At 51.2% G+C, this 12,782-nt stretch overlaps 1 protein-coding gene across 1 annotated transcript in view; it reads right to left on the bottom strand.

Annotated features, from left to right (window-relative positions):
* The window catches only part of Tspan2 (tetraspanin 2), a 42,471-nt gene extending 30,519 nt beyond the window's left edge, over window positions 1–11,952 (bottom strand). The window contains exon 1 of the mRNA XM_006980779.4: window positions 11,792–11,952. Within this exon, the coding sequence (XP_006980841.2) occupies window positions 11,792–11,860 (69 nt within the window). The 5' untranslated portion in view covers window positions 11,861–11,952. The remainder of the gene's footprint in view (window positions 1–11,791) is intronic.
* Window positions 11,953–12,782: the final 830 nt, after the last annotated feature.

Here is a 12,782-nt window from a genome sequence, read left to right as displayed (position 1 = left end):
CTTTTTGGGTTGCTGTTGTTTATGTTTTGGTTTGTTTTGAGACAGAGTCTAACTATGTAGCTCAGACTGGCCTCAAACCTGTGAGCCTTCTGTCACGGCCTTTCTGCTGGGATTCCTGACAGGTGCCACCAAGTTCCTCTCTAACCCGTATTTCTTCCTCTTCCCCTGCCCTGTCCTCTTCCATTCTCTCTCCCCTCCCTGTCCTTCCCTCTGTCCTCCCTTTTTCCTTTCCTTTTTTTTTTCCCTGGGGTTAGGATTGAACCCATGACCCTGTTAGCCTGACAGGAATCCCCGGAAACAACCACTCTCACAGCTAAGGGGGTACTTCCTAAAGTACTATTTTCAAATCTACCTGCGCCTGGGAAACACAGCGGCTCCAGTTCAGATACAGTGTCGAAGGCACTCAGCAAAACACCCGCCCACAGAAAAAGAAAACGCCCCCACAGCACTGGCTGTCAGGTTTCCTAAGCCTTCAGGGATGTGTGCTGAGAGCCACGCACGGTCACGGAGAACAAACCTGCACGCACCCCTTCCTGGGCGAGGTCTGCCCACTTGATGCGCTTACAGTAGCGCAGACACACACGCTGCCCTTCAATGCGAGAAGAACAAAAGCAGCCCCGCGTTCTTGCTTCCCCGTGGTGAACGCTATGTGCACACAAGCCCAGCTCTTTTGCTACTCTCTCTTTTTTGGGATGAAGCCATATGAAGTTGGAAATGAGGCTTCTATCTTAGAGTCCCCATTAAATGCTTTCAAGCTAATACCTGCTGGTGGCGGCAATTCGCGTCCTAGATGGAGTCCTAACGAGCACTCGCGGTGGTGCCCGATCTGATTGAAGCTCCATTTCGCCTCCATGAAGGGAGTGCTGCCTCATCCCTGCAGCAGGCAGATGTCAGAAGCACATTCGCTTTGGAAGATGACACTAATTTGCTCAAAGTGGGAAACGGGCTCCCCAGACTTTCAGCGTATTAGTCCGTGAAAGCAAGGCCAGGATTCGGCACGGTCTCAAAAGCAAGAGTTTTTACCAGAAAAAAAAAAAAAAAAAAAAAAACAAGGGCTGACTAGCATACGGCATTCACACCAAACGGCCTCCAAAGGACCTAGTTGCCCTGTTCTTGACATCAGGACCAGGTCTGGACCAGGAGAGAGGACTGCTGTGACAGCAGATGGTGACAAGGCTGTCTGAAAATGCCTGGTGGCTCCTGAGACTCCAGTGCTTGTGATTTGCCCTCTTATTCCTTCATACGGGCAAGCTCGTGCTTCCTTCAGGTGAGAGCATGTTTTCAAATTATTTATTTACCTATTATGTGTGCATGCCTGTGTATGTGAGGGTGTATGCGTGCACTGCGTGTGGAACTGCATGTGGAGGAGAGAGGACAATCTGTTGGTTCTCATCTTCCACCATGGGAGAGCCAGGGCTGGAACTCAGGTCATCAGGCTTAGCAGCAAGCCCCTTTACCCACTGAGCCGCCCCGTGAGCGAGCTTCACGATGACTCAGTGTTGACTCTCTACGCTGCATTCGGACTTTGATAGGATCAGAAGTGTTCTGTTCTCTGGAAAGAACACTTGACTGCGTATTTGTGACAAACACGCCCTTTTGTGTTTGCTGGAGTTGTTAGGAAGTGAACTTGAGTGGCTCACCTGACCTTGCTGGGAGGCGGGTTACAAGTGCTGTGGGGAACAGAAGTTTCAGGGAAAGAAAAGAACCTGGAGAAAGAAGCTGGCTGGGAAAGAGGGCGCTGACAACCTATTGGTGTCCGTGGACAGTGTAGGGTGTGCCGTGTTTATCCAGTGAATGCACACGATGCCTCGGGTTGAAAGAAGTACAGGGGAAGAGTAGACTCGGGAAGAGCAAGAACGTGGAGGAAGACGATGGCTTCCTAGTTTCCCCTCTACAGCATAACAAAGTTCCGGGCCACTGACTAGTGTCAGGGAGCAGATGGCTTTACCGATGAAGACCATAAAGACAGACCCTGAACTAAAAGCCCAAATCTATTAAGCCACAGCCTTGAGTTCAAGTCACCACTCACTGCCTGCCTTTTCTCAGCCAGCTGTCTTCGCTAAGGTCTCTGGAGTCCCCCCTGCAGGACCCACTGGGTCTCCTCCTCTGGTCTTGCCTTCTGCATGCGCAAACACTGATCTTGGCAACCACAGTGACTGATGTCATATCTTGACTGCACTGAGCTTTGCGTAAGCAGAGAGAAGACGTTAAATAACATTTATGTGCTCGCCTATCGTTCTTCAAGGAGGCTGAGAGGATGACGTTGGGGGGATAACTAGGGTTCATTTTTCTTCTAGATTTATGTTATTATTTTTAATCGTGTGTGTCTGTTTGTGGGTGTGCTCAGGTACACATATACACGCTTGTGCACATGAGTGCAAGTGTCCATGGAGACCAGAAGAGAGTGGCAGACTGGAGTCACAGCAGTTATGACTTCTCAAATGTGGGCACTGGGAGCCAAGGGTCCTCTGCAAGAGCAGCATGTGCTCTTTGAGCCATTGCTCAGTAACCAGGATGCTTAGAGACGGGCCAGAGCTCTTTACCCAGTTTTTAATGATTACAGTGAGAAACGGTGGCAGGAAGTAAATGCTACGTGTAGAATTCAGATTGGAACAAGCTGAGATACTTTGCTGCCAAGAAGTTACCTTGGATGGAATATTGTAGACAGCACAAAACCTAGGCTGGTGTTCTCTAGATATTTTTCCTAATATTAATTTTCTTAGAACCTGCTTTGAGATCACTAAGGAGCTGTACCAGTCCATTTCAGGATGAAGGATGTATCCTGCAGCTTGCGATACAACCCCTTCCTCCCCGGCCCTTGCCCTACCCCTGGGGGCTTTACCCTCCCTGTTCAATACCACACACACACACACACACACACACACACACACACACGCACACGCACACGCACACGCACACTCACACGCACACGCACACGCACACTCACACGCACACTCACACTCACTTTTATAAGCTGACTCTTTCCATTCACTTCTACTGTAAAGGACAGACCTTGGCACACTTTAGGAATACCTGTTTTCTAGAAATGTCCTCTTTTGAGTGTTCGGACTGAATAATGTCGCCCATAGACGAGAGACACATCCATCTGCACAAATAGTATCGTGTGTAGAGGAGGTAGAAATAGGGATTCTGTGGTCAGACTCTGTCTAGACCCCAGACAAGACACTGAACTTCTCTAACCTCGCTCACCTGTCTGCAGGGGTCGGTAAGGAGCGTGCCGGCTGAGTTGAGCCGCACACTTAGATCTGGGAGTGCCTGGCACTTGGCCTTTTCATGCTGATGGATTCACCGTTCCATTCAAACTGAAAGCTCAGTCTTCAAGAAGGCACCCCCCACCATGGTGCTTAGTGTTCTGCCACTGCCCTCCAGTTCTCACAGACTGTACTCTCCTGCTTTGCTGACAGCTGGACTTTCCTCAGCTTCTAAAACCACACCAGAAAGCGGGTGCCCTTTAGAGGCCATGCCACCAATTCCTTAAGTTTAGTTTATTTAAGACCTAGAAAGGGAAGAGATGAAAATGTAGTTATGAGACAAAGAGTAAGTATACTTAGGCTGGAGTTGTCTAATCGAATTTTCTCCAATGAGAGGTGGGGAGATGCCTTAGTTATATTAAAGCGCTTGTTTGGCAAGGACAGAGATCTGGGTTTGATTCCCAGAACTCACGTAAAGAAGGCCATTTGTGGCATCTTGCCCTGGTAATCTCAGTGCTGGGGAGACAGAGTCAGTGATCCCTGGAGCTCACTGGCCAACCAGTCTAGCCTACTTGGTGAGCTCTAGGCCAGAGAGAGACCTTGTATAAAAACAACAAAACAAAAACAAACAAACAAACCCATGGATGGCACCTGAGGAATAATACTTGAGGTTGTACACACACACACACACACACACACACACTCATGTACATTTATACAAAGGTACAACTGATCACACACGTGGAAATGCACACACTCTCTCTCACACACACATGCACAAGAAATTGCCCCAGTGATATAAACATCTGTGCTGTCCTGTATGGTAGCCGCTCGGCACCGAGGGCTACTGAGTACTCGAAATGCGGTAAGTGGGAGTGAGGACAAGAATATTAGGTTTTATTTAATTTTAAGGCTAAACAGCTCCATGTGATCAGGAGCACGGCCACCACATTGGACGAGCAGGTGTGGAAGTCACACACTCCCGCCTTCTCTCCCTGTTAGTCTGGGCACTCGGGAAGGCTAAGGACAAGGATGCTGAAGCCCCAGCTAGAGACAGATCTGCCGCCGGCCAGTTCTGGGTCCTGGACAAGTCTCTTTCTCTGTTTCCTCGGTTGTGACCTGGGGATAAGGGCAACTGCTTCACAGGGCTGTGGTGAGGCCTGAAGGGGTTAACATGAGGCTGCGCTCACATAAGCAGTAGCGCTGCCGGCCTTATACTTGGGCAGGGCTATTGTCCTTCAAGCCTCTGTGCGGAAATTATTTTTTTTAAAATGGTCTCTTAAAGAAACAAAAAACAAGTCTTGCCTCTCTGTGTAGCTTTTCTCAATTTCCATCTTGTTTTCACCTGCCTTGAGCTGATCAGTCCTGCTCCTCACCCCGCTCCTGTTTCTGCCCCACGAGGGGGTATTTCATGCCTCTCCTCGTCCTCGTACCTTAGAATGGTCCAAGACTGAACCTGACACTGGCTGTGATCACTCTAATCGTAGACTATATTTTTCCAAGCCAAGAGAATTTTATTGAGATAGTTATGTAGCTCAAACAGGCCTTGAACCAGACAATCCTTCTGCCTCAGCCCTCTGCAGCCGGGGTCACAGGAGTGAGCCACCATGCCTGATTCCCGCAGTCTTCCAGATCTTCTTGTGTGTGTGTGCCCAGTGTGTGCCTGGCGCCTATTTATTTCTGTCTTGTCCCCACCCCCACCTGAGGCAGGGCCTCTCATTGAATCTGGAGCCAGGGCAGCAGCTAGCAAGTCCCAGTGATCTTCCTGTCTCCACCCCCACAGTGCTGGGTGACACAGTGCTGGGTGACAGGGACCAGCCGCCAGGCTCAGCTTCTTACGTAGGTTCTGGGGATTGGAGCTGGGTCCACAGAGTCACAGCAATTGCTCCTCCCCACTGAGCCATCTCCTCAGGCCTCTAGTTCATTTCCTTATACCTCGTATTCCACATCCCAATACACTGATAATGTGAAGAGGCGGGAAGTGAGAAAACCTTGGACATTCTATTGACTGCGCCTTTCCGCTTTCATACTTTAAAACAGGGCTCATTAAATTACTGTGAAAATTAAAAATATAAAGACTGCTAAGACAGAGGTTGCTAATAATTCATTATCAGATGAGACCGCGTATGTGGAAGCATTCTGTAAACTGAAATCTCCTATGCATGGTAATTAGCACAGTTGATCTTTCTCTCAATGGAAGGTCGAGGATGGCGAGAAAGGCAGGCCAGGGTAACTCTGTTTAACCTGTAAGATGTGCTTCAGCCTGCTGGATGTTCCCATCTCAAGTCCACCTTCCCCAGTCTCTTAGAGACCCTAACCCAGCTTGTTTCAGTCAGGGCAGAGTTTAACAAGGAGAACAAGTCTGTAGTGCAGGCCCTGCCAGGGTTAAGGCTGGAGGGTGGAGCTACTTCAGGCAGGGTGATCTAGAATAACACTGTGAGACACAATGCATGATGGCAATCTGGGACTGCCAAGTACTGCTGTAGAAGAACCCTTAGCATAATAATGATCAAGGGGTAACTGGAAGCAAGAACCATGAAAAGCAAGCCCTATGGAAGGGTTACCCAGCCATCCAGAAACAAGAGTCTCTGAGCTCTTGAGACCACATTGTAAACAAAGGCCCTCCAAGTGTCTTTAGGGCACCAACGCCATTGTCCCCTGGGGGCTTGTTATCTACGCAGAACTACTGAGTCGGAATATATAGGTGAATAAGGTCTCCTGTACTGATACATTATACTAGGAGCTGCACTGACCACCAAAACCTGACCCATCTCCTTCCCCTGGCCTCTACCTGGGAGCACAGAAGAATGGCAGACATCTAGCAGTTCTGCCCTAGGGGAAGTGCACAGGGACTTTTATTTAGACCCTGTTGGCTCTCTCAGGTGCTGAGGGACTAGAAGAGGTTCATAACAGTCCCTGCCTCTGAGGTGCAAAGACCAGACTGGGGATGAGCTATTCTCAGACAACATGGAGGCTAGGGAAAGGCGTAGGGTTGGGTTTTAATCTTTGAATCACAGGGCAGAGTGTCAGGCAGACATCTAGCACATGTTTGCTGGGTGAACGGATCATCGATAGGGGACTCCATGTCTTCATAAGCTGTAAGACTCCAGCCACTATGACTGGTGGGATATAGGACACTGCATGTTCCCTCTTTCCTAAAGGAGCTCCTGAATTATGGGCCCTGTCTTCCCACCTGTACCCCTATTATTTGAATCCCACCATCACTAACAAATCTCAGGTTACTGAGCATGTGCTATGTGCGTGCAGGGCTTTTACATATATTAACTTTCTTTTCTTTCTTTCTTTCTTTGTTTCTGAGACAGGGTCTCACTATGCAGCTCTGACTGCTCTGTAACTCCCTATATAGCCCAGGCTGGCCTCAAAACTCATAGAGATCCACCTACCTCTGCCTCCTGAGTGCTGGGAGTATTAACTTGTGTTGCTGGAGAATTTCTCTCCAGCTCCCGTAGCCAAGTCCCGCCAGTCCCGGAACCCACTTATAAAATAAACACACAGACTCTTACATTATTTAAACTGCTTGGCCATTAGCTCAGGCCTATCATTGTCTAGCTCTCACTCTTATGTTTAGCCCATTTCTATTAATCTTTACTTTGCCACGTGGCTTGTGGCTTACCGGTACTTTACATCTTCCTTGTCCTGGCGGTGGCTCCAGGCGGTCCCTCCTTTCCTTCCTCCTTCCTCAATTCTCCTCTCTGTTAGTCCCGCCTATACTTCCTGTCTGGCTATTGGCCAATCAGTGTTTATTTACATATAGCGATGTCCACAGCAAACTTGTCTGCACAAAGATCACAAGGTGACTTGCAGACTACTTTACTATGTTCATTTTACAAGTGAGACGATGGAGGCTCAAAGAGGCTGAACAACTGAGCCCAGTCCCCAGGGTAGCGAGACCTAGAGAGCCAGGAACAAACTCTGGCAGCGTGCAACCAGAATCCACCTTTCAGGCTTTGGCTTTCTGGATTTGAATCACCAAACTGTGTACACCCGCCTAAGGTCTACCGCAACACTAGAACTATAGCTCTGGCCTCTCCAGACTGACCGTGTGGTGCACTCTTTGGTTCCCCCAGCATTCCTGGGTCCCTGAGGTACACAGTAGGGGAGGTTGGCCACTGTTTCTGTCTTCCTACTTTCACAGAAACCAGCAGTGCAGGTTGTGGACAGACAGCAGGCTGTCTGGGAGACTCCAAAAGTTTTCCCCACCCCCCACCACCCCTTCTAACAAGTGGCTGCTGCTCTGCAGTTGCTGTTTGAAATGTGTGGGAGAGAGCAGGAGCTACAAGCTTTGTCGGAGTCAAGCAGCTTTCACCCCAACCCCAGCCAAAGGGACAGTCTTTTCAGAAGCAGCCCGTCGACATCTGCTGTGGGACGATCCTTCTGTATGCTGTGAATGTGTGTTGCTACCATTGGTTAATAAAAAAGCTGCTATGGCCTATGGCAAGGCAGAATAGAGCCAGGCGGGGAACCCAAGCAGAGAGACAAGGGGAGCAAGATGTAAGGGAACACAGGTAACTAACTCCACGAAGCCACATGGCCAAACATAGGTTAATAGAAATGGGTTAATTTAAGATGAAAGAGCTAACTTGTAAGAAGCCTGAGCCACAGACCAAACAGTTTGTAATTAATGTTAAGCCTCTGAGTGATTATTATAAAATGGCTGCTGCCTGCGCGGGACCAGGTGGGACCAAGAAACTTCTGACTAGAGACATCACCAAGTGAAAATCCAAAGTTGCATCAGTCATGATGAGGAAGAAAGGACTCCACCTTCCCACTTGCCATTTATGGCAAGTGACTTTCAACCAGGAACAGGCTTCTTCCTGTTGGACGCAACCCTGAACAGTCCAGAGCAGCACAATGATAGGAAAACGCTGAGCAGGAATAAACAGTGCCCAGGCTATTCTTCAAACCAACATGTTTGAATGAGGCTGGGTGGGTTGTAGTGTTTTATTTATATTGCTATGCAACGGGGGGTGGGGGGGGGGAGGAAAAACAAAGGTGATTTCAGCACAGTCAGGACTATACCACGCACTGTGACTGTAGTCCCTAAAGTTAGACCTGATAAAGGCAGGGCAGACTCAACTATCAGATAGGAAGTTAGTCAGCCAGGGACCGGGCTCTACTTGGGGTTTTAAAGCATTCGTCACTCGGGGTGAGTACAGCTGAGTTCTCTGGGCAAGGGAACATTGCGCTGGTTCTGAAAGGTCTGGCTGAATGTTTACAATCTAGAAACACAACTGAGGGAACATTAAGCCAGCTGCCTGGACGAGGCTCCAAGTGGATCTGTGAATCGTAGACCACAAAACACACTCTACAGCTTCCATGCCTGTCTCCGGTCAGCTTCTGGCAGGACAGGAAGTATTGTCGCGGGGGGAGACCCTATACCTCAAAAGGAAAGACACCTATGGGTGTGTGGATATACTCAAGACACAGCTAAAGCTTTCCTTCCAGGGAAAGCTTCCCAGTCAGGAAAGGAACTTTCGAAGCCAGAGCAGAGCCTCTGTAGAATCAGGTTCCCTTAGTGACAGGAAGTCAGGTACGTGAATAATTTATTCCCTACAAGTGACTTCCCCAAGTCACCAGCTATCCGTTTCAGTTTGTCCCTTTCACTTTCCCAAGAAGATTGCCTGGACCTGCTGCTCATCCAAGGCCTGCCCTCTCACTGGGAGCCACTGGGTCCCCCTAGCTCTCTCCCGGACTCAGTCTATGAAAGTTCAGCATCTACACAATGAACAGGCAGAGGTAGGCCAGCTCTCCGACAAAGTTGCCTGTTGATGTCTAAAAATCAGGCAGGCTGTTCACATCCAGGTGTGTAACCCGAAGATTCGTTAATTCACTCTATAGAGAGCTAGTACCTCCGATGCGCTGGACACTATTCTAGAAGCTGAGGGGAATGGCTGTGAAAACAACGAGAAAATTTTTTCCTGTTCTCGGGAGTAGTAAGCTTTAGTGGGGAAAATACGCAGGTATGAGTTACGAGGATAATGTATAGTTATCCATCAAAGGAGTCCTGTGCAAGCCACTGGCACACATAGATACAATTTGTCAGCAGTAAGGGCATCAGGAGGGAGACAGTTACTATTTATTGAATGCTTCTTGTGTGCCAGGCAGTTAGTAATAAAAAGAAGAAATAACTTTATGTATGCCTGCCACAGGAAGGTGGGATCAGGTACTTCACACATTTCCTTTGAATTCTGCCCCAATTCTATCCCCTCAATTGTACAGACAAGAAGCTTGTCCTGGAAGTACGACTAGCTTGCTCAGGCACACCTCCTCTGTCTAAGCACACCACGCTTTGGATTTCTGCTCTCAAGCCTCATGGCTTTGCCACTCAGAGGTCTCGCGATTCTTTGCTCCTCAGCTGGTGGCTTGCCTTTGCCCACCCCCATCCTCCCAGCTCTTCAGAGGTTGAGCTCCAGTGTCTCCCAGAGGAAGGCTTTTAGGCCTCTCACTGATACTGGGGTTCCTTCTCTGAACTCTGTGTTTAGATCACATATAGGGAAAACCATCTCTAAGCTCCGACAGGCACTCAACCTCGCTGGACGGCGGCTTCTCTTCCTCGCTGTGTTCATGACCAGCGGTGTGAAGCTTGTCTCTTGGTCACACTCTGCCTTACTTTGTTCTTGTTCAGCACGCACTGTTCTCAGTTGCTCAGCTGGAGTGGTAGCTTTGAGAACAGTGCTTTAAGCTAATAGACACCATCTATCTAGTAATTGTTTAATAGTGGTTCTGAAACATGCCTGTGGGGTAGGATTACCTGGATGGTCTTCTAGAATAGCTTCCTGGCCCCCCCAGACCCCCCCCCAAGGGTGCCTGATTCAGTAAATCTGGCTTGAGGTGAGAGTGTCCATTTCTGAAAAAAAAAAAACAAAAAACCCAGGGGGCACTGATGCTGTTGATCCAGGAACCACATTCTGGGGACTGCTGGCTAAGGGGATCTGTCACGGGGTTAAGATGGGGTAGGCAGCTTTTGAGTTCTGTCTCTGCCACTCAATAGCTGTGTGACCTATTTGAGTCTCTGTGTCTTCATGTCTTAAAATGGGGTGACCCGCTTGCACACGAGCACTGGAGTAAGGAAGGGGTGCAGAGGCAGATGTAAGGTGCCTAGCACTGTCCCTGACCCACTCACTGCAAGTTTGATAAGTCTGGGGAAGCTGGTACAAGATGAGCATTAAGCCCATCCCGAGACTTCCCTCTCAGGCTCCCGTGAAACTTGGAATTTGTAAGCAGTGAGAGAGAAGGGTGTCACTGTGGTATGGCATCTATAATCAACAGCCTTTGAAACTGAGCCAGACTTCTAAAAAATGCAACACAAGGGCACTCAGAAACACTTCTTCCTGGAGTGTGAGAGATGCAAATGCTCAGGCATACAAAAATCTATGTGTATTTTTCAAATTCAGGGGATGCCCCCAGGTACCTCCTCCAAATTGTCCATTGCTGACCAATGTTGGTCATGACCACGTGGTTTCTGAAGAGCTTAGAGCTGCTGGGGTCACCCAGGCTAATGGGTTGGTGGACGCAAGTGGAGCCCACCGTTCAATAATTAATTACGTATTGCCCAGACAACCTCCTCAGAGCAGATGGGACAACCATGGCTCCAGCTCTGCCGCTGCTGTTCCCACTTCCCCCAAAGCAAGACTCGTGTCTCCCCTTAGGGTCTATCTGAGCAGCTACACTGCCTAGAATTCTCTCAAGGGAAGGCCGGTAAAGACTGCAGAAAGGACCTCTGGCGGTTCTCCAGGGCCTGGGAGAGAACATTCCAGGGATGGCCCACCCCTAACCATGCCCCGCTAACACAGAAGACTGGGGTCAGGGCGCTTTCTCTGGCTGCCTCGGCGCATCTCTAACTGGGGAATGTTGCCAGGTCTACGCCACCCTGCAAAGTTGAATGAGATCATTTCAGGAGTCCTGGTGGTGGGCAGGGAGCCTGGGGGAGGCTGCTGCCCTTCCCAAACCCCTCCATTCTCCAACCCCTCATACAACAGCACCCACCACTGCCCACCCAGCAGTACCCTCCCCTACTGCCCAAGAAAAGGACGACCCTCCCCCCACTCCCTTAATTTTCGCTACCGCTCGTATTTTCCCAGCAAAACCACCAGAGCCAGGCGGTGTGTCCGCACACTCCTGGGATGGGGCGCCACCCCAGGCAGCCGCAGGGTAGGGCTTTCCCTCCCAGCTCCCTGGCCCGGCTGCCGGGCTCCTCCGAGATGGCAGCGCGCGAAGGGGGTGTGTGTGCACAGCAGGCTGCAGGGAACGCCGGCCGCCGGGGGCCCCAGCCCTCGGAATGTGGGGGCCAGCTGGGTCCCCCCGCACCTGGCACCACCCGCCGGGCGATGCCACCGAGGATGATGGCTCCTCTCGGGGAAGCACGGCACCGTGTCTTCTCTTCTCACCGGCTCTGGTGGCTCAAGCTTCTCTCTGCCCTTTCCCCCTCCACCCGTCCCCTCCCTCTTTGTCTGCCTAGCGCCTCTAGAACACCCTGCCTCCCCCCAGGGCCCAACTCTATTGCGGTCACCTCCCTGGGGACCCCGGCCCCCTAGCTGGCCCGCCGGTTCGGGTCTCACCCAGAACAGCAGGTTGAAGCCGAGCAGCAGATACTTGATGCACCGCAGACCCCCGCGAAAGCGCCCCATACTGCGACCCCGGCAGCGGGCTCCCGATTCCCCAGGCCCGCGCCGAGCCCCGGGAGCGGCGGGCGCCGGCGGGAGGGGCGGGGCGGGTTTGGAGGGGCGTGACCTGTGGGCGTGGCTTGCGGGCGGGGACCCCGGACGCGAGCGGCCAGTTGGCCTGGGATGGGGAGCCCTAGGGTGGAGATGCGGGTCCCGGGCACCCGCTCCAGCCCCTCGGAGGTGGTACCACCTTCCTCCGCGCAGAAGGGCGCGGGTTCCGGGGCAGCTATTGGAGCATCTGTGCGCGAGCAGCGCCCACCCGGGACACGGGGTCCATTTAGTCAGCGCCGGGTGCCCAGACTCCTTTGGGGCCCGCGGTAATGGCTGAAGTTATTTTCGGTGGCTATGGAAACATAGGAAGGTGTCTTTAGGTGGTAAAGCTAAGTAGAACCTGAAGCCGGTAGACCCAGTGGCCAGGCGCCAGGCAGAGGGTCCAGGGCTGCCGTTAATCAGAGTCCTCCAAGCTCCCAGGCCCCGGAGGCCGCTGCTGGGGACCCTCCTTCCCGACGCTGCGGTCCTAGAGGACTCTTACCTTAATAGGCAAGAACTGGGAGAAGGCGCACCAGGCGGCGGCCCTGAGCCCTGACACTACTCTCCACCCGGCCCAGCCCAGCCCGCCTGGCCAGCGAAGGGGAGGCAGACTTCCCACATCCTGCTGGGTTTGACAGACTGGGGGCCTTGAAAGGACTCCAGATTCTCAGGATCTACACTGAGATGTGTAGATGGGGAGGAAGGGGTAGGTTCTGTTTTGCTTTGTTTTTATTAAGTTAGGCTACTGGTGAAGAGTGCGGCGGCACCCACGCCAGTTGACTAAGTGTCTACAATATGTGGTGACAGACAGCACGGGGGAGACAGGGAAGTGTAAAATCAGGGAGCTTGTGCATTA

The sequence above is a fragment of the Peromyscus maniculatus genome, chromosome 6, assembly GCF_049852395.1.
Source record: "Peromyscus maniculatus bairdii isolate BWxNUB_F1_BW_parent chromosome 6, HU_Pman_BW_mat_3.1, whole genome shotgun sequence".
In the NCBI taxonomy this organism is placed as follows: domain Eukaryota; kingdom Metazoa; phylum Chordata; class Mammalia; order Rodentia; family Cricetidae; genus Peromyscus; species Peromyscus maniculatus.
This window is presented reverse-complemented; position numbering and strand designations above follow the sequence as displayed.